Genomic DNA, 24,374 nt, shown 5'->3' on the forward strand with positions numbered 1-24,374 from the left:
TGCTGATAAACAATGTTTGTAACATTACTTTGGTGTTGTGGGTCCTCGTGATGATGTTTAGTTGTGCGAGTGCCTCTATATTAGTATGTTTCTCCATTTGAGAAAAAAGTTCAAGTTGAGCTTTGATTTATGATGACTGTGTATGTCTGTGCATCATAAAAGGTCAATTTGTAAATGTTAATATTTCAAAACATTTGTGCATTAAAATTTGTGTAAATTCATGAAATATGGTCGGTACAATATTTTTAAAAGCAAAATTCTGCCAACCACAGCTGCCAGTTTTATACCGTACATTTTACAGATTTATAACAGTTTATTGCACTTTTATTTGCTTATATTTTAATGTATTTATTTACTTTAAGTTTGTTTGTGTGGCAACAAGCACATTAATAAATAAATTAATACTGATAATCACATTAATAATAATAACAATATTAAAGTTGTAATTTATAATATTAATGTCAATATAAATGGTAAATATGAACAATATTATTAAAGTTAGTTATATAATTAAGTTATTTATTAATACAAATTTTATTTTATTATTATTATCATCATTTTGTTAATCAAATGAATAATAAAATAATAACATTTAAGTTTCAGTTTATTATATTAATATCAATATTGAAAATTGTTAATAGCATTTTAATTATAATAAAAAGTGACTCAGTGGTTAGCACTGCTGCCACACAGCAAGAAGGTCACTAGTTCGAGTCCTGGCTGAGCTAGTTGGGATTTCAGTGTGGAGTTTGCATGTTCTCCCATTGTTGGCTTGGGTTTCCTCTGGGTGCTTCAGTTTCCCGCACAGTCCAAAGATATGCGCTATAGGTGAATGAACTAAATTGGCCAGTACTGGGTTAATAATAAGTATTATTATTTATTGCATTTATTATTATCTTTCAAAATATGATATAACATATGAATTATAATAGTTATAATATTAACAACAGTATTAATGTGTTAACAATTGCAATTTAATAACCTTTTTTTAAAACAAATAATTAAATTTATTTGAACATTTTTTAAAATAGTGAACAAAGTGGAGATGCTTTTAGTAAGCGACTGCACTTATCAAAGAGGTGGAGGGGGAAAAAACAACAACAACAGAAGTCTTGAGATAAATAAATCCATTTTTATTCGGACACATAAAAGAATGGAGGGTGTTGAAGCGGGGGGAGGCAGGTTGTGTTCGTCTTCAGGCCTGTTCTGGATCTCCAGCAGGGTTCTAGATTTCCATGAGCTGGTCAGATCCTACGATGACCTCATTGGTTCTTTCAGCTGAGGAGAGAGAACAGAACTGTCAGAACGAGCCTCAGAGATGCTGCCAAGACATAAAGGCAGGGCATATCAAGTAGCCCCTCCTCTTTTAAATGTCCTGTTAAATTAAAAAAGTTTTTTGATGTTAGAATCAGTCTGTTAGTTTTAAAGATTTCTATAAGCTAACGGGCTCACAAATTTGCGTTTAGAAATTATGAAACTGATATATACGGAAGTGTAGAGCTGCCACCCAGGTAAAAAAAAATATGAGCTTTATCACGTTTGTACAATATACTTTTCACGTTCTTACAATATAATATCACTTTTGTACAATATAATATCACGTTTGTACAATATACTTTTCACGTTCTTACAATATAATATCACGTTTGTACAATATAATATCACGTTTGTACAATATACTTTTCACGTTCTTACAATATAATATCACGTTTGTACAATATAATATCACGTTTGTACAATATAATATCACGTTTGTACAATATACTTTTCACGTTTGTACAATATAATATCACGTTTGTACAATATAATATCACGTTCTTACAATATAATATCATGTTTGTACAATATAATTATCACGTTCTTACAATATAATATCATGTTTGTACAATATAATTATCACGTTATTTGCCGCCATACGTGCGCACAGATGATGATGTGCGCGCGCGGGACTTTTTTTCTCGCGCTGGATCAGTTGAGCGCGCGCGTGAAGATCCCCTGTGCGCTCGCGTATGTAATCTGCTCACGGTTCACTTCTAAACGCGCGCAAACATCACTGCTGCGCTCGATTAATATTGGCATTGATTTGCCGACATACCACGTCGACTCCTACGACAAACTGAAGCCCTTTGGAATCTGTATAAATGGAGCCATGATGGGTTTTCGAGAGCTATGATTTGGCTACATGCCTTTTCAACAAACAGTGATCCCAAAATTATTGCTGGTTATTTCATAGCAGAAGTTGAAAAGAGGCTTGGGACACCTTCCCGGATTCGCTCCGATCTGGGAACAGAAAATGTCACAATGGCAGACATGCAAAGATTCTTGCGATGGAGTATGGATCATAACGTCAATAACTGTTTTATTACTGGGTCTAGTAATCACAATCAGTAGCTGCAAAATTTCCCCATGTCTTAATTCAAGCATAAAATAGAACTTAATTCTGTAAAACGAGACATTTTCTCACGCTCTGATCGCACCAGTAGCCTAAGCAATAAAGTTTTCACGTAATAACGTGATAATTATATTGTACAAACATGATATTATATTGTAAGAACGTGATAATTATATTGTACAAACGTGATATTATATTGTACAAACGTGATATTATATTGTACAAACGCGATATTATATTGTAAGAACGTGAAAAGTATATTGTACAAACGTGATATTATATTGTAAGAACGTGAAAAGTATATTGTACAAACGTGATATTATATTGTACAAACGTGATATTATATTGTAAGAACGTGAAAAGTATATTGTACAAACGTGATATTATATTGTACAAACGTGATATTATATTGTAAGAACGTGAAAAGTATATTGTACAAACGTGATATTATATTGTAAGAACGTGAAAAGTATATTGTACAAACGTGATATTATATTGTACAAACGTGATATTATATTGTAAGAACGTGAAAAGTATATTGTACAAACGTGATGAAGCTCATATTTTTTTTTACCTGGGTGGCAGCTCTACGCTTCCGTAGATATAAACATCTAAACCTTGCAGTTTGTCATTTCCACCTAAATGGATCAACAATTTTTTTAATCAAATCCTGACCAATCAAATGCTCTCTAGTATCTGACATGACCCGCCCCATTTAAGACACTTTTATTTATTTGCTTTTCATTTGATGTGCTTGAGTTCAACCACTCTCATTGGCAGAGCTGTGCTAACAACAAAACACTGTTGGCTGTTTTTTAAAGGGGAGGAGCTATTTATGTCCCACCCCCTCTTCATTTTTCAATTAAGATCTACGTCAAACGTAGAATAAAAAAAAATCTTGCTTGATCTAAAGCACATCAGACTAATCATGACAGTCACAGTCTATAATAAATAGTAATGTTGAGTCTGATTGTTTCTCAGCATTAAAGGAAAAGTTCCCCGTATATAAAAATGACTCCATAACTTACCACTGCATAATTTACTCTCAGAATTGTTGATTTTTTTATCTTGGCTCTTTTATGCAGTATAAGGGGGTTGGATAGTGGCTTTTATTTTGAAGCTTACAAACGCACATAAATCCAAAACTAGTCAAACTAACCCATATACCAGCAGGGATTGATGTGTTTTTGTAACAGAAATATTTGTTATTTTGAAATAATAAACTTCAATCACTGGCTTTCAGTGACATTATTGCAATTGACGCATAATCTGAGAAGGATAGACACATGTATGAATTGTATTGTAAGCGTGATATACTATAATATTGTACTGTTATGCCAAGCCAATTACTTTTGCTGTTTGTTATCGTCTTCTGCAGTAAACAAACTGTGCCGTAAGTGATTCCCACAAGACATGTATATTGTCAGAGATAATACAAATTCGCTTTACGTCATTCGCTGTATATGAACACTACCAATCAAAGTTAGGCGTCGGTATGATTTTTAAATGTTTTAAAATAAGCTTCTCCTGCTTACCAAGGCTGCATTTATTTCATCAAAAATACAAAAACAAATTGTAAAATTGTAAAATGTTATTGCACTATAAAATAACTGTTCAAAATTAGTTTATAATTTAATTTAATAATTTATTCCAGTGATTTTAAAGATGAATTTTCAGCTTCATTACTCCAGTCTTCAGTCTAATGATCCTTCAGAAGTCTTATATTAATACTTAATTAATTATTATTGTTATTATTATTATTACTATTATCAACAATAATAGTAATAAAAGCAAAAATTACTGGGGTAATAATTTTATTTAATTTATTACATAAAATTAATTAAACAATAACAAATAAAGTAAAAACTGACCCCAAACTTTTGACCAGTAAGGTATACATAATCTACACATGTAACATGCATTCGGTTGCCACCAGAAGTGATTGGAGTTTATAACTTTAAAAAGTTGAAATATTTATGTAACAAAAACACATCGATCTGCTTTATAAGATATGCGTTAACCCCCTGTCAGCTACAGGTTAGTTTTATGATAGATTTTTGCACTTTTGAAAGCTGCAAAATAAAAGCCACTATCCAACACAACCACCTTCATAACCCCTTTTTTTTTTATAATCCCAAGTTATAATCCACAAGTTTTTTTGTACCTGAGACCCTCTTTTCCCCCCGGAAAATATTGTAAGGCCCCCCTTAACATTTAATGATATTATCGCTCATAAGTTTCCAGTAGGTATGATAAAAAAGTACATTTCAAACAAACTATGTTTATTACTATATCTAGATATGTTTATGCACAAATAATAGCCTAATGTAAAACATAAAAGCAAAACATCAGTAGGCTGTTGTCTGCAAATGTCTTCTTAATTTGGATGGCCTCATGCATTTGTAGCAAGAACTTTGGTGCAGATAATGCACTGTGGCTGGGTCAGGGACTCTTTGCTTGGAGAAAAAAAGAAGAAAATAACAGTTCAGGTAACTATCGTGGTATTTCCTACATTTCGTGTTTCCAGTATTGCTAGCATTGTGACCCGAAGTGTTTGGAGCTTCCTCACCTGGGTCCAGTATGCTTGGGTCATTACTATTAGCTGCTGAAGGCGAATCAGTGAGGTTTTTTGTGAAGGACGAATTACAAATTTGTCCATTTTTTGGTCAGCCAGGGAATAAAATGATCTAAGGCAACACGATCGTTCTCCTAACTGTCCACTGCAAAATGTCTTTTTTTAATACGATATGACCCTCCATAGAGGCCCTCCTCTAGGGAACCGCTGCTTTAAGACATACATATTAGGGCTTTTCACACTTTTCTCAACACCGGTTTATCATGGTTTAAAACACTGCTTAAGACACGTTTCACACCTGTAATTTGACTGGTGTTAGCATTACATTTTACCCAAGGTTTTGAAACCCTGCACCGCACAAATGCGGTGCTGTTAGCATTGAGATGCTTAGTTTGTTCAGTGTCAAACAAAGCAGTGTTTGCTTGTTGTTGCTGGATACTTGGCAACAGACAGCCAATCAGAAATGTCCAAAAGAGGAAACGTGCATCATGTAAACAGCAGTCGGTGAGAGAAAGTACCAAATATAAAAAGATAGAAAAGTGTGTAAACTGGAGTGATCACAGAAAAAAAATGGTTACTGCAAAATCTTTGCAAACAATTAATGTGTTGAATTTAAACAAACTAATTAAATTAAAAAATGTTCAACTTAACTTGTTCATTTAAAATCAGCCCAAATTAATTATTTACAACTTCTGAACGTAAATACATTTTGTAAATCCAAGGAATCATCTTTAATTATATTTTTTTCAGTGCAGGATATGACATATGTACTTATCTCAGCCTTTGTTTCACAGCCTTTGCTGTGAGCCTTAAAACAGCTCTAGATCTATGCGGAGACATTTTTAGAACTGACAGGAAGGTTTGAAAATGCTAGTAAAAGTAGTGGAGTAACAGTGGAGTAAAAATGTTGTCAACCGTTCATCAAATCAGCATGGGTGACTGATAAGAAAGGTAACCTTTGGGAATGTACAGTGAGAAACATTGTGAGACCACCGATTATTTGTCAGCCCCAGATGTAGCATGAGCAGTATGTTATTACAGATAACCCAGGATTCTGTTTATCTGGGGTTTTGTATAACCCTGAGCTAACAATTTCAAGTGCGAAAAGTCCTACTGAAGATAATTTCAGGGGGACTTTAATGTTCAAAACCACTCATACGACAGTATCCAGTGAATCAAAAGACAGCGGGAAAAGAAGTTTATCTGTAGTTTACCTTTGTGGGCCCTTTCCATCACACACTGACAAGCAAACAGTTTACAAACGTGTCAGGCTTATACACACACTGGCTGAGGAAGGATGATATCCTCTTGCCGAGTGCGGCTTTTCCAAACTAAACGTTTGAGAGCAAGATTGATGATCCATATAAAGACATATTTTAGTGTGACGGAATCTGCACAAAAGACTGTTTTGGTGTTTTGAGTTTGGAGAAAGACAAATAGAGCGGGTAGCGCCAGAAAGAGAGAGAAAAAGAGCGATCAACACTGAGACAGAAGTGCTGGAACAAGAGCTTCTAAACGGTCTGAGGAAAGGTTCATGTCATGTGCCTCCGCAGCACCTGTAAATCTGCGGCACCTTACAGCTCGGTGGTGAGCGTCATGCAGGCCGGGTGGTCCAGCACAAACAGCCCCGTCTCCAGGGCCCATGATGCTTTTAGCAGCCATAACCAACACACTCCGTCCCCTGAGGACAGAGATGCTGGAACACTGGAGCTTACAGAGCGAGCGTTCACTGAAGTTTATGAGATGTCTATCACTCCTTTGTGGAAAGCACACACACACACACACACAGACACACACACACACACACACAGACAGACGCAGCAGCAGTAAACAGGCCAGGGACAGAAAGACTGAGAGCGAATAAGAGAAAGACAGTGAGAGTATGTGTGAAGTTGACTATATCAGCAGGACCACCAGGGTTGAAGAGCTGTAAAGTCTGCTATGAGTCGTCGATTCACTCAGCAGCTGTTTAAAACTGTTACAAGTGTACCATTGTGAAGTGGACATATAAACTACAAGTCTACTTAAAACTGCATATAATACATGTGCTGATTACTACTTATAATAACAGCATCATTTTTTCAGCTATGAATTTGAACAATCCAGTACTGATTTGTTATATATTTTTTAATACAAGCGCATTCAAGAATTAAAATATACAAATGAAAACGGCTGAATCTTATATTAGGGTTGAACGGTTTACCGGTACTAAGGTAGTAACATGACACTATGGTGACAAAATACTGGTTATTTTAATAAAAAATAGTGGTCGTTTACAATAGTTAATGTTGCATGTGGAATGATTTAATCAATCAATCAATGATTTTATTTTTTTATTATTATTATTATTATTATTATTATTATTATTAATATACCAACAAAAGAGTCACAGTATATCCAAATAAAACAGAGAATGTCTGTACGAATAATACTTTTTCAAAAATAAGTGAATTATTAATTAAATGTACGTATTACAACATATAAAATATAGTATTTCTTAAAATTTGCTTCATTTTCTAGATTATGAATTAATATAGTACCGAAATATTACCTCTTATTGTGATACTTCACCTGGTATAGTATTATGACATGAATTTATGGTATCGTGACAGGCCTATCTTATATGGAAAGGTCGAGACACTAGCTATGTTTCCATCCATCTATTTTTATGCGCATTTTAGATTTTAGGTTGATAGAAACGCCAAAATGTGCTTCAATTTTGAAAATGTGCATAAAAAACGTATGCACATAACTGAGCAGGATAAACTTTTTTTGATAAAATAAGAAGCGCATAAACTATGATGAAAATGTGCATTAAAAAAAGTCATTTGATTTTGTTATAAGAGATCATGTGATGATCACAATGTGTTTAAATGGACAAACCAGCAGGCTGAGCACATTTTAAAACATCTGAAATAATGTTTTGGTCAATAACCCTTTCAGTATAGTGTTAGCCTATTATATTATTAATTACCTCCAGAACTAAGGGCATCTGTGCTCCATGTCTCACGTCTTCAAATGCCTTCATTGTGTTTCAGCAAACTGTCTTCTGATACACAAGTCATTTATTAAATAAGGAAAAGATTCACGCAGATTCTCCTACCAAAGCAAATTTCGTTTTTACTGTTGATGAGTGGCGCCAGTTAATCGGGAAGTGACGATTTTGTTCTCTTTGACCCGTTGGATGGAAACGCTGCTTTATTCACGTCTTCTTCCCGTTTTGCGCATAAAGTTAATTCACATTTTTGGATGTAAACAGCTACTGAGAAATATTAGCATTGGAAACAAATAAATCCAAATGAAAAATTGTAATCAGCATAAAAGAAATTATTGTATTATTTTAAGTGTGAAAGATTATTGTTATTTGCAAGAAACAACAAATAAAGATGAAGTTTGTGACTGTGTGGAATCATGGGAGTTGTTATCTTCATAATATCCTATGGGACTCCTGCTGAAATCATGTTCATGGATGAGCTAAAGCAGTGGTCTCAAACTGGAGGGCCGCAGCTCTACACAGTTTAGCTCCAACTACCTCCAACTCACACCTGCTTGATAGTCTCTAGTAGTCTCAAACACCTTGATTAGTTGCATCAGCTCTGTTTGATTAGAGTTGGAGCCAAACAGAGCTGCGGCCTTTCAGGAATCGAGTTTGAGACCTATGAGCTAAAGTATTCAAAACTTATTATCATGATAGTTTGATGTCATTAGCACGGCGACACAGGACACTGTCCATGCGACTAGTTACAATTATTTCTCTGGATATGAACATTCTTCTAAAAACGTGAAGTAATTTAAGCACATAAGTCAGCAAAAAAACGTACAGATTGTTTGAATTATAACATCATAAAAGATTTAAATTTAAACAAAAATATTAAACAACATTCTTTAGCAAATACGCATATTAAATGATAAAAATTACAGTTTTTAAAAATCTTAAATAAGTATTAGAGAAGTTTTCCAATAAAAAAATACAAAATTTTTTGTGGTGTTTTATGCTTGGCTATTGTGCAGCACCGTGGCTCAGTGGTTAGCATTGTCGCCTCACAGCAAAAAGCCTGCTGGTTTGAGTCCCAACTGGGCCAGTTGGCATTCTGTGTGAAGTTTGCATGTTCTCCCCATGTTGGCGTGGGGTTCCTCCAGGTGCTTCGGTTTGCCTTACAGTCCAAAGATATGTGCTAGGTGAATTAGGTAAACAAAATTGGCTGTAGTGTGTGAGTGCGTGTGTGAATATGAGAGTGTATGGGTGTTTCCCAATGTTGGGTTGCGGCTGCAAGGGCATCTACTCCATAAAACATACTGGAATAGTTTCCTTCCGCTGTGGTGACTCCTGATAAATAAGCAGGGTTTCTTGCAGGTTTATCAAATCAAATTAAAGACTTTTAAGACCCCTTCAGGACCATTAAGAATGAAATTTTACAGGATTTTTTTATTGGCCCTGTATTATCATGAGGAATATAATAATGTAATATTTATTGAGATGTTTTGTTGGTGATAGGATGAAAACATTAAGACCTGTTTAAAAAGGTTTTAAGATCTACAACACAATATTTCACTGAATTTAAGATTTTTAAAGACCTAAAATTAAGTTTTTTTTTTTTATTTTAGAACATTTTAAGACCCAGCGGACACCCTGATAAGGATCTAAGCTAAAGGAAAATTAATGTTTGGCGATTGTATTGTACACTTATTGTCCAACATCTATATAATGATCATTATTCAAGCACACTTAAATATATCACTCATTGAATTTATAGTCTCTAATGCCATTTTTATATCCAACTATTAACATCACCCCCTCTATACCACACAAACATCAATCCACCATAACATGAAACCCTCCCTCTCCAAGCATCAGAGCAGATCCTTCAATTATTTCCCTTAACCTCAAAGCAAAAAAACAGCCTTTTGACTCCACGACACATCAAAAACAAGCAACTGCCTCTTTAATGAACTTCATTTCCCTCTTTGATTTGATCTGAAACTTGCGTGTCTGTGTACAAAGAGCAAGCGTCAACCTCAGGGCTACCGAACGGAAATTTATGGCCGTTATTATAAGCGATGCTTTTTAAATAACAGGTTACATTAACCTCTGCTCTGGGTTTTCCAGGGCTGACTTTGAATCGTGGTTTCTTTCTAACGCTTCAAGCACTGAAAAGGGGAACTACAGGGGGTCTAGCTTGTAATTTGGGATTTCTGGGAGCACTTTAGTAAGCATTTTTTGGAGGTTATGGCCAACTAATGGAGTCCAGTTCGCGAAGTGATGATGGAGGGCCGGGGGATGGAGAAACAGGGTCAGAAACACCCTGTTGTTCAGTCAATTAGACTCTGGACATCTTAAGGCACTGTCATTGATGGAGAGGTTAGAGACCAGGCGCGGACGGACCACCCGGAATACAAGAGCCTGAAGCCACACACACACACATATATATACACACACACACACACACACACAAAAAGCCTCTCGCTGATCTGAGACTGTGAGGATTAAGCATATTAAAAAAATAAAGCTCAATTGTACACACAAGCTTAGGGTTTAATACGCTATTAAAACAGATTAAAAACGCACATAGATCACACAAATGAAGAAGGCAGACATGGGCGTGAGAGTGCACACATAAACACCAGCACAAAAGGCTGGATTGAATGGGATCACTGTGTGTGTTTTTGTGTAGTGTAGTGTAATGTTTGGTACCCTCTGGATCGACGCGCTGCCCGCTGCCCACCAGACAGTACTTGATGTCGGCTCCACGTCCAATCACCGCGTGACTGCAGATCACACTGCCCTGGATGTTGCACCTGGAAGATGAGAATAATGTTGCTTTCAATGACTGTACAACAAATGCATAGGAAAGCGTTCAAAAGTTTGGGTTGGCTATAATTGTTTTTTTAATACAAAAAAAGTATTTTCATACTTAGCAAGGCTGCTTTTATAATATTAAAATTACAGTATTTTTATTTACATAAAAAAATCTAACTTCAAAATTTAAAACACACATACACACACACACACGCACACACACACACACAGTTAAAACTTCTATGCTTGCAACTACAGCCCTGGAGTCGTAGTTAGAAACGCAGTTCCTGGCTGTGTTCTATTCCCACTTATCCCCCCTATGCCCTATCCATTTAAAACATTGGAATTATTTTTTTTAAATAAACATTAGGGTCATCACTCTTAGGTGTAATTTGCTTTCAAAGCATTTTTACAGTTCAGTTTTAGCGATCTTCATGTTTACAATTGTGCTCCATTTGCAATGCACTTTGAAAACATTGATGCCATTTGGAACACAGTCGTGGCTCATGGCGAAAGCTATAGGTGACCTATTATTTAAAAGTGGAATTTATGTTATGTCTCGAAAGCTTGTGGAAAAAAAAAAAACATAGCATACGTTAATGCTTTTAATTTATATTACATTATTTATTAAGTATCTGTTCTATATATGACACGGGCCTGTTGGTTAGCACATTTCTGCAGTGGTTTAGATGTGTCAAATTGTAAAAGTAGACTTTTCAAAAAAATAAAATAAACAATATCTTCTTAATAATAATAATAATAATAATAATAATAATAATGGCGACACAGTGGCGCAGTAGGTAGTGCTGTCGCCTCATAGCAAGAACGTCACTGGTTCGAGCCTCGGCTGAGTCAGTTGGAGTTTCGGTGTGGAGTTTGCATGTTCTGCCTGCGTTCGCGTGGGTTTCCTTCAGGTGCTCCGGTTTCCCCCACAGTCCAAAGACATGTGGTACAGGTGAATTGGGTAGGCTAAACTGTCCGTAGTGTATGAGTGTGAATGACTGTGTATGGTTCTTTCCCAGAGATGGGTTGCGGCTGGAAGGGCCTCCGCCGCGTAAAACATGTGCTGGATAAGTTGGCAGTTCGTTCCGCTGTGGCGACCCCAGATAAATAAAAGGACTAAGCCGAAAAGAAAATGTATAAATGAATAATAATAATACTATTATTATTATTACTTTTAAAGTATGATTTGTTTTTCATTTTATAATAAATAATAAAATTTAATTTCATAATAAATAGCCTCAATTATTTATTTATTTATATATGATATTAGAATACGTGTCAGCCAAGTGATTTTATGTTTTAGAATAGAATATGTAATATTCTCAATAATATTTGTAAACGATGGATCTGCGACAGAGAAACTAGGGGTTTTGGGAAACACTTGCCATTACATCGTTCTTTTGCCAAACGATGCATTGTACTATGATAGTTGAGCCGTGAGTTACGTCGTTGTTTGGGAAACGCACACTTGTTCTGTTATAGTATATTAATTAAATGAGTAAACAACATACTCATTTTCAAGTGATATAAAGCTCCTGGTGACAAATGGGGGAGAAATATTGGTCTGAAGTATAGTGACAAGGATTACAAAATAAAAATGTGCATTGTAGGGCTGCAATGTGATATTTTAAAATGTCATCAAATGATTCTTGTTGCATATGCTTGTTACACTAAATGCCTACTTAGTGTATTTTCTGTAAAATGAGAGTAAAATGAGATAGTCATTGTTCTTTGCTCAGATAAATTAAAAAACAGAACACATTACAAAATACAGGGGGAAAATAGGATATCAAGCAGCAAATACATTTCCTCATTCAAATAAAGTGCATATACAATAACCTCTCAAAGTGCTGATAGGCAACACAAAAAAAATAACATTTACGTCTGGAATCCTCGTGTATATCTGAGAATAATGAAGGACTGATATTTGTGTATGTGAACTGTAGACAGTGAACTGCTAACTTTGAACTGTGTGCACTTGGAGACACACACAGGCACACACACATCCCTGTGCTGCTGTCTGTTTACACCATACAAAGAATAATATTTTCCTGGGATCGCTTTGGCACCATAAAACTTTATTTGCACAGTTTTATGTTTACTCGGTTTGCCTGGGCCAACTCTTAACTTTTTCTGCACTCTCTTGCGGTGAAACATATTTACCGCGAGTGTTCGGCTTTCATGTCTTTTTGCTAATTGCACAGCTGAGGGTCTTGTCCTTTCCTCACCCGACCCGATTCCAGCCCCCCTCCCATTCCTCCCCATCACCACCACCCCAATCTGAAACCCGATACCTCAATGTTTTCACCAGCCTTGTTTTATTTTCCTTTAGGCGGCATTAGCATATATATTAAAAACAACATCGGCGTGTGACGTACAGGAGAGCCCTAGTGCGGTTTAGTGTCCTGATGTCACAGAACTTACAGGAAGTGCCATTTCACACCTTCCCAAGTGACGCAAAAAAAAAAAAAAAAAAGTACAACCACAAGGTTTTATTAACACACTCCAGGATTGCTCAGGGACTGTGGACAGTAAGTCCAGTTTTCCAGATCAAAAAGCTCTGGAAAGCACGGCCGTGTTGTAGCTGACGGAGGCAGGTTTCTATTGGCAGCTACACAGGGCGCTCTATTCAGGTGCACGGGTGTGTACAAGAGCGAGCGAGGTTTGAAGAAAGAGAGCGAGTGGGTGAGACAGAGGGGGTAGATGGGAGATTACATGGATTGGCGTTTTAAACAGAGAGACCACCAAAGATGCAGTTGCTGAAATACCACTAATTACTGACACTATGCTCCTCCTCGCTGTGACCCCCCCACCCTCCTCTTCCAACTTGCCCTCCACCCCCATAAGCCACCAACACCCGTCCCATCAACCCCGAACCTCCCGAGCTTTGTAAACAACCACTCCTACATGCAAACAAAAGGCCCAAAAATGCAAGTGGCGCTTTTAAATGCCAGGGATTTCCTAATCCCTTCGTACTTTTTTATACTTTGAAAGAGTTGCTGTTTCTTTCTTTCCTTTCGCGATCCTTTCTTTCACTCTTCATGCACGGGCTAATTCATACACGAACAGTCGCCACGTTGGCTGTGCTTGTTTTCTTGAAGGGAAAAAAAGACTACTTTAATTGAAAGCTCTTCCATCCTGTTTTTTACCGAACAGGGACTCTTTATTATTGCCACCCAGAGCTGATTTGAGACAGTTTGCATTCAGTGGCAAAGCGAAACTAGCGTTAACCCAAATTGGCTTAAATCTAAATAGTTTTGGGCGAAAAAAAAAACACTAAAAAATAATTGACAAGTCTATGATCTCAGATAAAAAGCATGCAATGTTTGCTGAGTGATCTTTTAGTCACGCATGTGACACTTGCAGTGAGACACTTGTTTCTTTGGGAATCATTACATCTACATTCATCACTTTTCTGTTAATTTGTTGTACCGGGGGCCTGTTCAGGGTCAGTGAGCACCTTTAGGGGTCTGACAACACAAGTTTCTGCTTTTGCTCAACACAACAAAAAGCAGCAGCATCCAGCCCAACACCACCCGCAGGCAGAAGCGGCTCACACTCTGTGCATTATGTCTATGACAAGCCCACTTTTAACCCTACGGACAAAATCTCATCTTTTGTTTCTACACGCTGAACATCTAGACCACAAAATGCTCTGGGTAGAGCCAATCTGTCTGACATTCTAGACTGCGGATGCTTCAGGACAACTGCGCAGAGCAGTCAAAGCTTTGTATGCTATATACATACAAATTAGGCGTCATTACTTTTTCCCTGGTAGAAACGAACACTTTTATTCAGAAGGTGTTTGTTAAATAATCTAAAGTGACAGTAAAGGTAAAAAATCAAATCAAATAAAAGTTTATTTTCTGATCATCAAAGGAACTGAAATCATTATGGTCTTCTTTAAGTCATTGATAATGATAAGAAATGTTTTCTGAGCCGAAACGTAGCATAATAAGCATAAGACACACTAAGCCGATGTCAAAGGACTAGCGATGACGAAAATGCACCAAACGAACATCAGCCGACTGAATGAGAATGTACATTTGATGTCTGTGTCAGAAAATATACCCAATACTAGCAAGAGGCAGTATTTTCTGAATTGTCATTGCACAAAGAGGAACTGGAACTAGTGCTGCACACATACATACCAAAAACAAAATCAAAAAGCATTTATGTACTATTTTCACAGTAGTTTCTCTTTTCCAAATACATCTGAAAATCCATATCATTTGCAAATATTTGTGACAAATAACAGCTTTCTTCTTTGTCTCATGACTTGCACTGCTTGCCTAGTTTCATTTCAGTTTTTGTTCTTGCGCTCCGAGTCATAGCTCGACAGCCAATCAGAGCGTTCTTTTCATCAGCTAAATCAGACTCAACTCAACAATGTGTGGAACACACCAAACAAACTAGCCTGACAAATGTTCAGTGATGACCCAACGTGGCTAACATTTGGCTTGCCGTGTACTCGACCTTTAAAATAAAGGATCACATAACAGCACTGAAAAAAATTATTCAAAGATGATTCCTTGGATTAACTTTTTTTTTAAGTTAAGTGGTTGTAATTAAAGTATTTGAGCTGAATTTAAACAAACAATTTTGCAGAAATTATTTTTTTTCAGTGAGTGAAGTCAACCATAATTCAGCTTTGCCATCACACCAATTAATTACTTTAAAAAAGTAAAAAATAATATGAAAATAATAAATTACAATTTTACTGTACACTAAAAAAGATTTCTGCAAAATTATTGCAAACAATTTATATGGGTTGACTTTAAACAAACAAATACAATTTTGCAATGCTAAACTTAATGTGTTTGCTTATATTCAGCCCAAATAAATTGTTGACAACCACTTAACTTAAAAAATCAAGAAAAAAAAGGATTTTTTTTTCAGTCTATTGTTCAGCTTTGCAACATTGTTGAGCATAAGGAGACAAAATATCTTACAAACCCTAAACTTTCGACTTTTCTATCTCTAAAACTCAACCACCTCCTGATATTTTCATGTACTTCATTTGCGCTGGAACCATGCTAAAGAAATAGCTCACCCAATAATAAAAATGTACTGTCCTTTTACCTGCCCTCACATGGTTACAAACTTTTAAGGATTTCTTTCTTTTGCTGGATGCAAAATATGATATTATAAAGAAAGCTGAAATTTGGTGGCCACTGACTTACCCCCATAGTAAAAAAAAAGAATACTATAGTCAGTGGTTACAGGTTTCCAGCTTTCTTTCGAATATATTCAGGATGAACTATTACATTTGCATTTAAGACAGGACAATGCTACTTCAGATTCAATGCAACCTGTAGCCTTAAATGCTCTGTAGTTATACATGTACTATAGTCTTAAATGCATTTCTAATCACATTATCACAACAATGTATACAATGTATTTTATGCAATAATACTTAAATATCCATAACCATTGAATATTATATGATTGCTATACTGCACAAGGAATACGCTGCTGGCTGCCTTTCATACAGGCTCTTTTTATTCATGCAAAAAAGTTGACAGTTTGTTCTTTTTCAAAACCATTCCCAAATGACTCTTCAATGCTTTTCCTGTAGCAACATAATTGGGTTATTTATTTAGTTAAATACTACAGTTTATTAGTATGTTGTCAAATATGATTACATTTCACCGTTCAAAGAATGCACCACATTACTTTCGTTAAACATCCTGTCTGGGTTTGATCTACAAATAAATGACCCATAAAAAGGCTTTTCCCTGCATCACACTCTGCTAAACAGTCAGAACTACTCACCCTTCTTCAATAGTGACTCCGTTCATGATGATGGAGTTGGTGATCTTCACCTTTTCCTTGATTACAGTTGATGTGCCAACATTTGAGCGCTTGATTGATGTCTTGTCCGATATCTGACAAGATGGCCCAATAATGCTGTCACTCCCAACCTAAATAAAAGAGATGACATCATTTTTTATGTATTCTAATGGAAGAAAACCTTTTTTTAGAAAAACGTTAAAGGGATTGTTTAGCCAAAAAATTTAATTCTGTCATCATTTACTCGACTTGTTCCAAAACAGTTTGAGTTTTTTGTTCTGATATTTTGAAGAATGTTGTAAACTGATAACCTTTAGCATCCATAGTATGAAAAATAAATAGTATGGAAGTCAATGCTTAGTGTTTTCCAACATTCTTAAAAAATATTCTTTTGGGTAAACTATCCCTTTAAAAGAAGAATTTTGCTGAAACTATGGTACTTAATTAATCATAAATGTCAAGTCAATAGCTGCTGGCACTTTTAGGAGGCAAACAAAAATGACTACCTTACCTTACGTCCTGACAATGCATTAGGACCTTATGACATGAACCATGCAAGAAGCCAATTGTGATTTCTAGCATTATACTTCTAATTCATGGCCTTGTGAAGCAATCTTGAGTGACCCAATCCACACTGGTGCGTGAGCTTTCATATGTAAGGTTGAATTTGTAAAATGGGTTGGGGGATAAATATGTTATATAGCGTATCAAAATGACAGTCATTGTATTGTAGAAAAATTAAAAGTTAATATAATAATGTTGACCAAATAAAGGTGTTTCTTTTCAAACCAATTTTTGATTTCAATTAATGTCTTAATTTAATTAATAATCAGGTAAAACACCATTAAAACATGTGGCTACAGACAATATGGTTAGATTATTATTATTAATATTATTTTTATTTTTATTATTTTTATTATTATTTCAAATATGTTTTTTTCATTTTATTTTATTGTTATATAGAGTGTCTATTACTGATTTTATGAATCATCAAATACCACAGTTTTAGCCTTAAAACCTAGATGTTATACAGAAAGAAAATAAAGTCTGGAAAGCTTGAAGGTGAGTAAATTTGATTTGTGAATGAACTAGGCCTGTTTAATGAGTTTTTAAAGAACCCCTAAACCACAAAACAATATGTGCTCATTTAAAAAAGAATGAAATTCATAAATCACCTGAAAGCTAAACAAATAATAAGATTTCCATTGATGTATGCTTTTTTTTTCGGATTGGACAATATTTGGCTGACATACAACCATTTGAAAATCTGCAACCTGAGGGTTCAAAAAAATCTAAATATTGTGTAAATCACCTAATGTGCCTAGCAATGCACATTATCATTCAGTCATTTTACTTTAATTCCCTTATTTATCAGTGGTCGCCACAGTGGAATGAACCACCGATTGAACCAGTATATGTTTTATGCAGCAGATGCCATTCAAGTTGCAACCCAGTACTGGGAACAATGCACATTACTAATGAAAAATTGAGTTTTGATATATTCAGAGCAGTAAATGTACAAAATATCTTCATGAAGCATAATCTTTATTTAATATTTTAATTATTTATTTGCATAAAAGAAAAATCTATCCTTTTAACCCAAATATTTGCCAACAAATATACCCGTGCAGCAATGTATTGTGATGCAGTGTCACATACAGGAATCAACATTTGAAATGGATCATCACCTTTTATCAAAGTTGTCCTAAAAGCAAATTTAAAAAACTTTTCTGATTCACTTCAAATGTTAACTACCATATATTATTTCATAGCCATCATGTTTTTTTAAGTATAGTGGCTTGTCTATGGAACTCACCAAAGAGCGTTCCGAGACCACCGCAGTTGGATGGATTGGAGGTTCCTCAAACAACTTTGGAACCTAAGAGATGAGGACAACCATCCCACAATTCAGTGCAGTCATTACAGCTGAACTGTGAGCAGATAGCCTTATTTACAGTACTACTGACTACTAGTTCTTTTAATTTGTTCTCACCACACGATTGGCCTCTATGTAAGCGGCGAGTGTGTTGACGCGATAACACATGCCGTCCTCCATGATGTGAACATAGCAGCGTATTTTACCGCCATGGTAGGCTTCGCTCATGTCTCCACGATGATCGTTCCAACACGACCTCTCCCGGGCAAGCTGTAGCAGCGCCTCGTCTTTACTGGTGCTGAGGAGATCTGTGGAGGCATGTGCGAGTTTGTGAAAGGTCAACTATTATTATGTACACTTAAGATTCTGGTAAATATCAAATGTGCCAATGCAAGTCATCACAGGAGGAAGCTTACCCATATTGATGTGAGCTTCCTGTTGCTTTTGATTCTTCTCTGAATCCTCGGTGACATGTTGGGAGTTTAAAGACTTTGAGAACTGCTTACGGACCAAATACGGCACTAATTCTCCTCTGATTGAAGTGACAGACCTGGAAAAAGAACCGGCTTTGAGCTCAAATTGTGTATACTTTATTTGATTAATTATTGTTTAACCAATTAATTCAAAGACATTGGCATTTACAGTTTGCATTTACATTTGGAGGTTTTTATATGCATTTATTTGATCAAATATACCGAAACAACTACAAACATACAGAAAAAAAATGTTAAAATAAGAAAAGAAAAAAAAATACTGTTTGTTATTCTAATAGATTTAAAGTCAAAGTTAAATTTTCAGCATCATTACTTCAGTCTTCAGTGTAATCCTACAGAAATCATACCAATAAGGCAAATTTTCTGATAAAAATACAGTGATTGAGGTTTTTTTTTTTTTTTTGAAGAAATGACTTTTTTGTTTTTATTAAAACAAATACCAATCTAAATTCTAAGAAACATGAGAAAAAATTAGCTCCAATTCACATATATATTATAATAATTTAAATAATCAAATATCATCAACAACTATAATACATCTTCAGTGTGATCCTACTTAAATCATCCTCATATGGCAAGTTTTCTGATAAAAAGATTGTCATTTGGAGTTTTATTTTTTGGTAAAAAAGACAGTTTGTCAGAATAGCTTGTTACTTACTTTGTTGAACAATTAAAATACAATATTTTGTAAAATATATTATCTTGTAACATAATTTTGATTTCTTAACTTATTATTACTGTATATAAGTTTATTACTTCTGTGTTGTCAACAATTAATATTACATTTTTTTTATAGAAAATGAACACCGGTTTTCTAATAAAAAACGCTCTAAATAGTAGCATTTATATTGTTAATTGGATGGAATACTGTTGTTGAAAAATCAAATGTTTAAATGGTACAGAAATCAGAGAGTGAAATTCAGTAACTTTCAAGACCTTTTTTAAGTCTCTTTCCATACATCTTAAGATCTCATTACCACTTTGGGTTTCCCCCGGTAACATTGGCGACATTTTAATGTACAGTATATTTACTAAATACTGCTTGTAAGAAACTAATCCTAAACTGATATACTCCTATCATATACTGAATTACTCATATACTGAATAAAAATGCTAACTAGCACCTATAGAACTAGATTCTTTCGACTTTGTAAACTATAGAGCACCTAAATATTCCTATAAAATTTAGACAAATTTTAGCACCCAACAATAAATTTGAAAATCAAAAATGATACAATATTTAATACCTTGTAAAAAAGCATTTACGTCTTTTAAATATTCTTTTTAAGGGTCTTAAATTTGTCTAAATTGATTTATCAGCTTTTTAATACTTTAAGACTACAATCCAGAGAAACTGCAAATTTCTAAATGCACGATAACAAATAAGTTAGAATCAACTGTCATTAATAACTCTAATGCTAATATGAAATGTGAAAAAGCATTAAAAAATGTTGAAATAAATCTGACACAGATCAAGTTTGTTTTTTCCAATGCAAACTGTTCTTTAAAATGTTCAATAGTCAAATAAAATCCATCCAAGAGAAGTAAAATCACAGATAAATACTTAAATTTCTAATCTAAAATCAAATTATGGTCTAAAGAAGGTTGAATCATGGTTTAAAAAAAATCATGTATGCTTGAGGAGCAATTCAACATCTATGCCACCTCCTTCAACTGCTCTCTCTCTCTCTCTCTCTCTCTCTCTTTATTTTCTTTTGGGGAAGATTAGAATTTCCATCTGAATGCAGACAGAGAAACAACAGTTACTATGTCCATTTTCTCCTTCAGTACTTCATGGCACTGCAGGCTCAAGGGCGACAGAGAGGGAGAGAGAGAGTGAGAGCGAAACGGAGGGAGGGAGCGAGGGATGGATGGGGGAAAAAAGAATGTGAACGAGAGAGAAAAGACAGCATAAAAAAAGTCAAACTACTTTGATGAGGGGGAAAGTGGGGAGAGAAGGGGGGGTGCAGATTAGATGAAATGATATTTATATCAGGGGGAGAGCGAATTAAAATGTCAAAGCCTCACGCTTTTCTGAAGTCTGTGAGAGGGAGAGGACCTAAGAGAGGCCATGCACAGCAGCACTTTACAGCGGGCCGCCTGGCCTCACAATGTCAGTTACAGGAGCACAAAGGGGAGCGAAGGGGCAGGGGAACGGAGGACTATTGGAGAGGATGAATGGAGAGCGGAGGGACTGTAGAGACACAGAGCCGCTCCGGGATTACAGACACTGCACACACTAAACCAGCTCTGTGAATGTGCTGCTGATGAGCTGCTTGCTATTAAGAGAAGGAAATCTTTTTTTTTTTTTTTAGGCTTTTTTAAACCCAAAATAATGCTAAACTTGTATTTAAAAAGTTAACTTTCACTTTCAAATGAAAGAGATTTAATAAAAGCGTGATGCATAAGAAAATGCATTGTAAAATAAATAAATTGGCTTTTGAATAATATTTTTATTCATCAAAGGAAACATTTACAATCAAAACTAGCATTAAAACAATTGTAATGCTACAAATAAATATATATCTTTTTAAAAAGGGTTACTTTAAAGTAAAATGTATCATTTTATACAAAATTATGAAGCAGAACTAAAATGTTTCAAACGCTGATAATAATAATAATCATAATAATAATAATAATAATAATAACCATTATTAAAGATCGAGTGACAAAAACAATTGATCATAATGGAGCAAAAATTCAGTATATTAGAATGATTTCTGAAGAATCATGTGATATAGAAGGCTGGAGAATGGGAATAATTTACACAAAATATATCGACATAAAAATATTTTAATTACAAATATTTAAAAAGGAAAATATTAGCGCTGGGTAAAAATTAATCGTGATTAATTACATTTAAACTAAAATTTGTTTTGACATGATATTTAACATATATATATATATATATATATATATATATATATATATATATATATATATAATCATATATAAGATGCGCATACATTTAATTGGCATCTTTAAATGGAAACATAGCAATTAAGATTTTCAAAATGTTTTTAAGAAGTCATTTCTGTGCACCAAGGCTACTAGTTTTTTTTCCTGATGCTTCAATTATTCAAAATAAGTTTGTAATTTTTTCTTCTATGTTTTAGTTCTTAAAATTAACGAGAAAGCCAATAAATATATATTGGGAAATGAGAATTTTCAGCATTATAATTCCAGTCTTCAGTCACGTTTGTTCAGAAATCAGAATATGCAGATTTTCCATTAAATTACCACCAATTACATTTGGTATTCAATCATTAATAACAACATATAATTATCAGTGTTAAAAACATTGTTTCGTGTTTCATAGTTTCGTGGCAACTGCGATAAACTTTAATAGATAAAAGCTGTAAATCTGTTCTTTTGTTACATTTGAATAGTACTACACTCAAAATTGTTTTGCTAAAATCTTTTGACCCATAATGTATACTTAAATGTGTGTATTGTGTACATATGTATCTACAATTTTATGCATTATATATAAATTTTCAATTCAAGTTATTTTAATTATAGAATTATATATTAATTACAAGCAATTATGTTTCAAGATAGTAAACCAGGTTTAATAGTTTATTTAACGGTTTCAAAATCCTCAGTGGAAAAAAAGAGATTGTTTTACACCCAATTAGTCAATATTAGTATTTTAAAGTGTCATTATAAAGTATGTTATCATAACAACATAATAAGTGGAAGTTCATATGGTCAATGTTATAAATTAGCTTGCCTTCAAAATACCTTTTCTTGTTTGAAATTGTAGGTTGTTTTTTTGGCTTGCTCATAAAAGTGTACACGCCAAATTCTTTGGCACATATTGAGACTAGCAGAAATGGACACCTAGAAAGCTGTGAAACATATCTTACTTGTTGTGAACTAAGAAATCCACCACAGATCTCTTCAGGCAGTACAGGTGTGCATCCAGCAGGCCGGTCTTGATGAACATTCTGGGGTGTCTGAAAGAATGAGAAATATTTAAAAAAAAAAAAAAAAAAATCTGACAAAATGAAGGATGTAAGGCAACCTAGAGTTAAAAAAAGATGTGGAAAGAGTCAAAAAAAAAAGTGTGGAGTCTGTTGCTGCTCCAGAACAGCGCATGCTTGATGGCAAAAAGTCAAATGTATCAATTTCCACAAATATGTGAAACAGAAAAAAATTATTGATGCTGATAATAATAAGAACCATTAATAATGACTGAGCATAAATGATAATTGATCATAAAAGAGTAGCAAAGTAGCATATTTAAATGACTTCTAAAGGATCATGTGACATTGAAGACTTGAAAAATGTTCCAAACTCAGCTTTAAATCAAACAAATCAATGACATTTCAAACTGAAAACCTAAAAATACAATTGGACATCATTTTAGTGTTTTATTGTAGTTTTGAGCAAATAAATGAAGACTGGCATCTTGCCATGCAAATAAACAATCATGACAGTAAATGTGTGGAAGGAGGCTGTGGCCGCGCCAGAATAACACACGCTTGATAGCGAAACAAAGTAAATACATAACAGCTCTGACAAAAAAAGCACTGTAAGGCACCCTGCTACTCTGGTTTCCTCAGATGTTTTATAATTAGACTATATAGCTTGCCTTTATGTCCCGTGCAGTCTTTCATTTTCCTGTCTCACTCCCACTCTAATTGGTCTCTTTGAGGAACTATAAGAGAACTATAACGACCCCAAAATAAGAAGAGCAAGTCTAACACAAGTGAGGTGACATGAAAGAGAAAAAAATTAGATAGTATTACTGAACAAAAATTAAAAACCACAACAAGCTAAAAGTTTTTGATGAGTAGATATGTTCCATCCACCTATTTGTATGCGCAGTTTGAATTATTGCATTAAAAATGCTTGATGGAAATGCAAAGATTCTGAAAATGCGCATTAACTGAAAATTTTTTTTATTTGATGCGCATAACCTACAATGGAAACACTTTTACTTAACAAATTCTAGTATGTGCATTAAAAAGGTCATGTGATTTTGTTATAAGAGATCATGTGATGATAAAAATGTGTGTGAATGGACATTCCAGCAGGCTAAGCACATTGTGTCTGAAATGTTCTTTTGGTTATTGTAAAATGCCAGTATTAGTGTTGTTTTTGTATTATTAATCACCTCCAGAATTGTCAAGAGCATCTGTGCTCCACGTCTGATGCTTTCAAATGCCACCACACGTTCATTGCGTGTCGACATACTGTCTTCTGAGGTGCAAGCAATTTTTTTTAAATAAAGAAAAGATTCACGCAGCTTTTTATATTATTTATTTATTTATTTGATTTGATTTTTTATTAACAAGAACCAGCGTGTACAGTTTATTCACACAGTTTCTCCTACTGCAGCAAATTCCATTTTTACTGTTTAAATTTGGCGCCAGTTAATCAGGAGGTGACTATTTTGTTCTCTTTGGCCCCGGCACTGGCAGTTAAATGTGACCCAA

General features: G+C 34.6%; 1 protein-coding gene and 1 long non-coding RNA gene across 2 annotated transcripts in view; one reads left to right on the plus strand and one right to left on the minus strand.

Annotated features, from left to right (window-relative positions):
* Window positions 1-24,374, plus strand: part of LOC141378372 (uncharacterized) — a 134,715-nt gene that overhangs the window by 50,965 nt on the left and 59,376 nt on the right. The gene's annotated exons all lie outside the window — the stretch shown is intronic.
* Window positions 1,111-24,374, minus strand: part of eif2b3 (eukaryotic translation initiation factor 2B, subunit 3 gamma) — a 65,111-nt gene continuing 41,847 nt past the window's right edge. Inside the window, 7 exon segments of the mRNA NM_201074.2 lie at window positions 1,111-1,278; window positions 10,660-10,763; window positions 16,543-16,691; window positions 18,377-18,439; window positions 18,554-18,744; window positions 18,853-18,986; window positions 22,800-22,889. Coding sequence (NP_957368.1) covers window positions 1,226-1,278; window positions 10,660-10,763; window positions 16,543-16,691; window positions 18,377-18,439; window positions 18,554-18,744; window positions 18,853-18,986; window positions 22,800-22,889 — 784 coding nt within the window. The 3' untranslated portion in view covers window positions 1,111-1,225.

This window comes from Danio rerio, chromosome 2 (genome assembly GCF_052040795.2).
Source record: "Danio rerio strain M-AB ecotype USA chromosome 2, GRCz13ab, whole genome shotgun sequence".
In the NCBI taxonomy this organism is placed as follows: domain Eukaryota; kingdom Metazoa; phylum Chordata; class Actinopteri; order Cypriniformes; family Danionidae; genus Danio; species Danio rerio.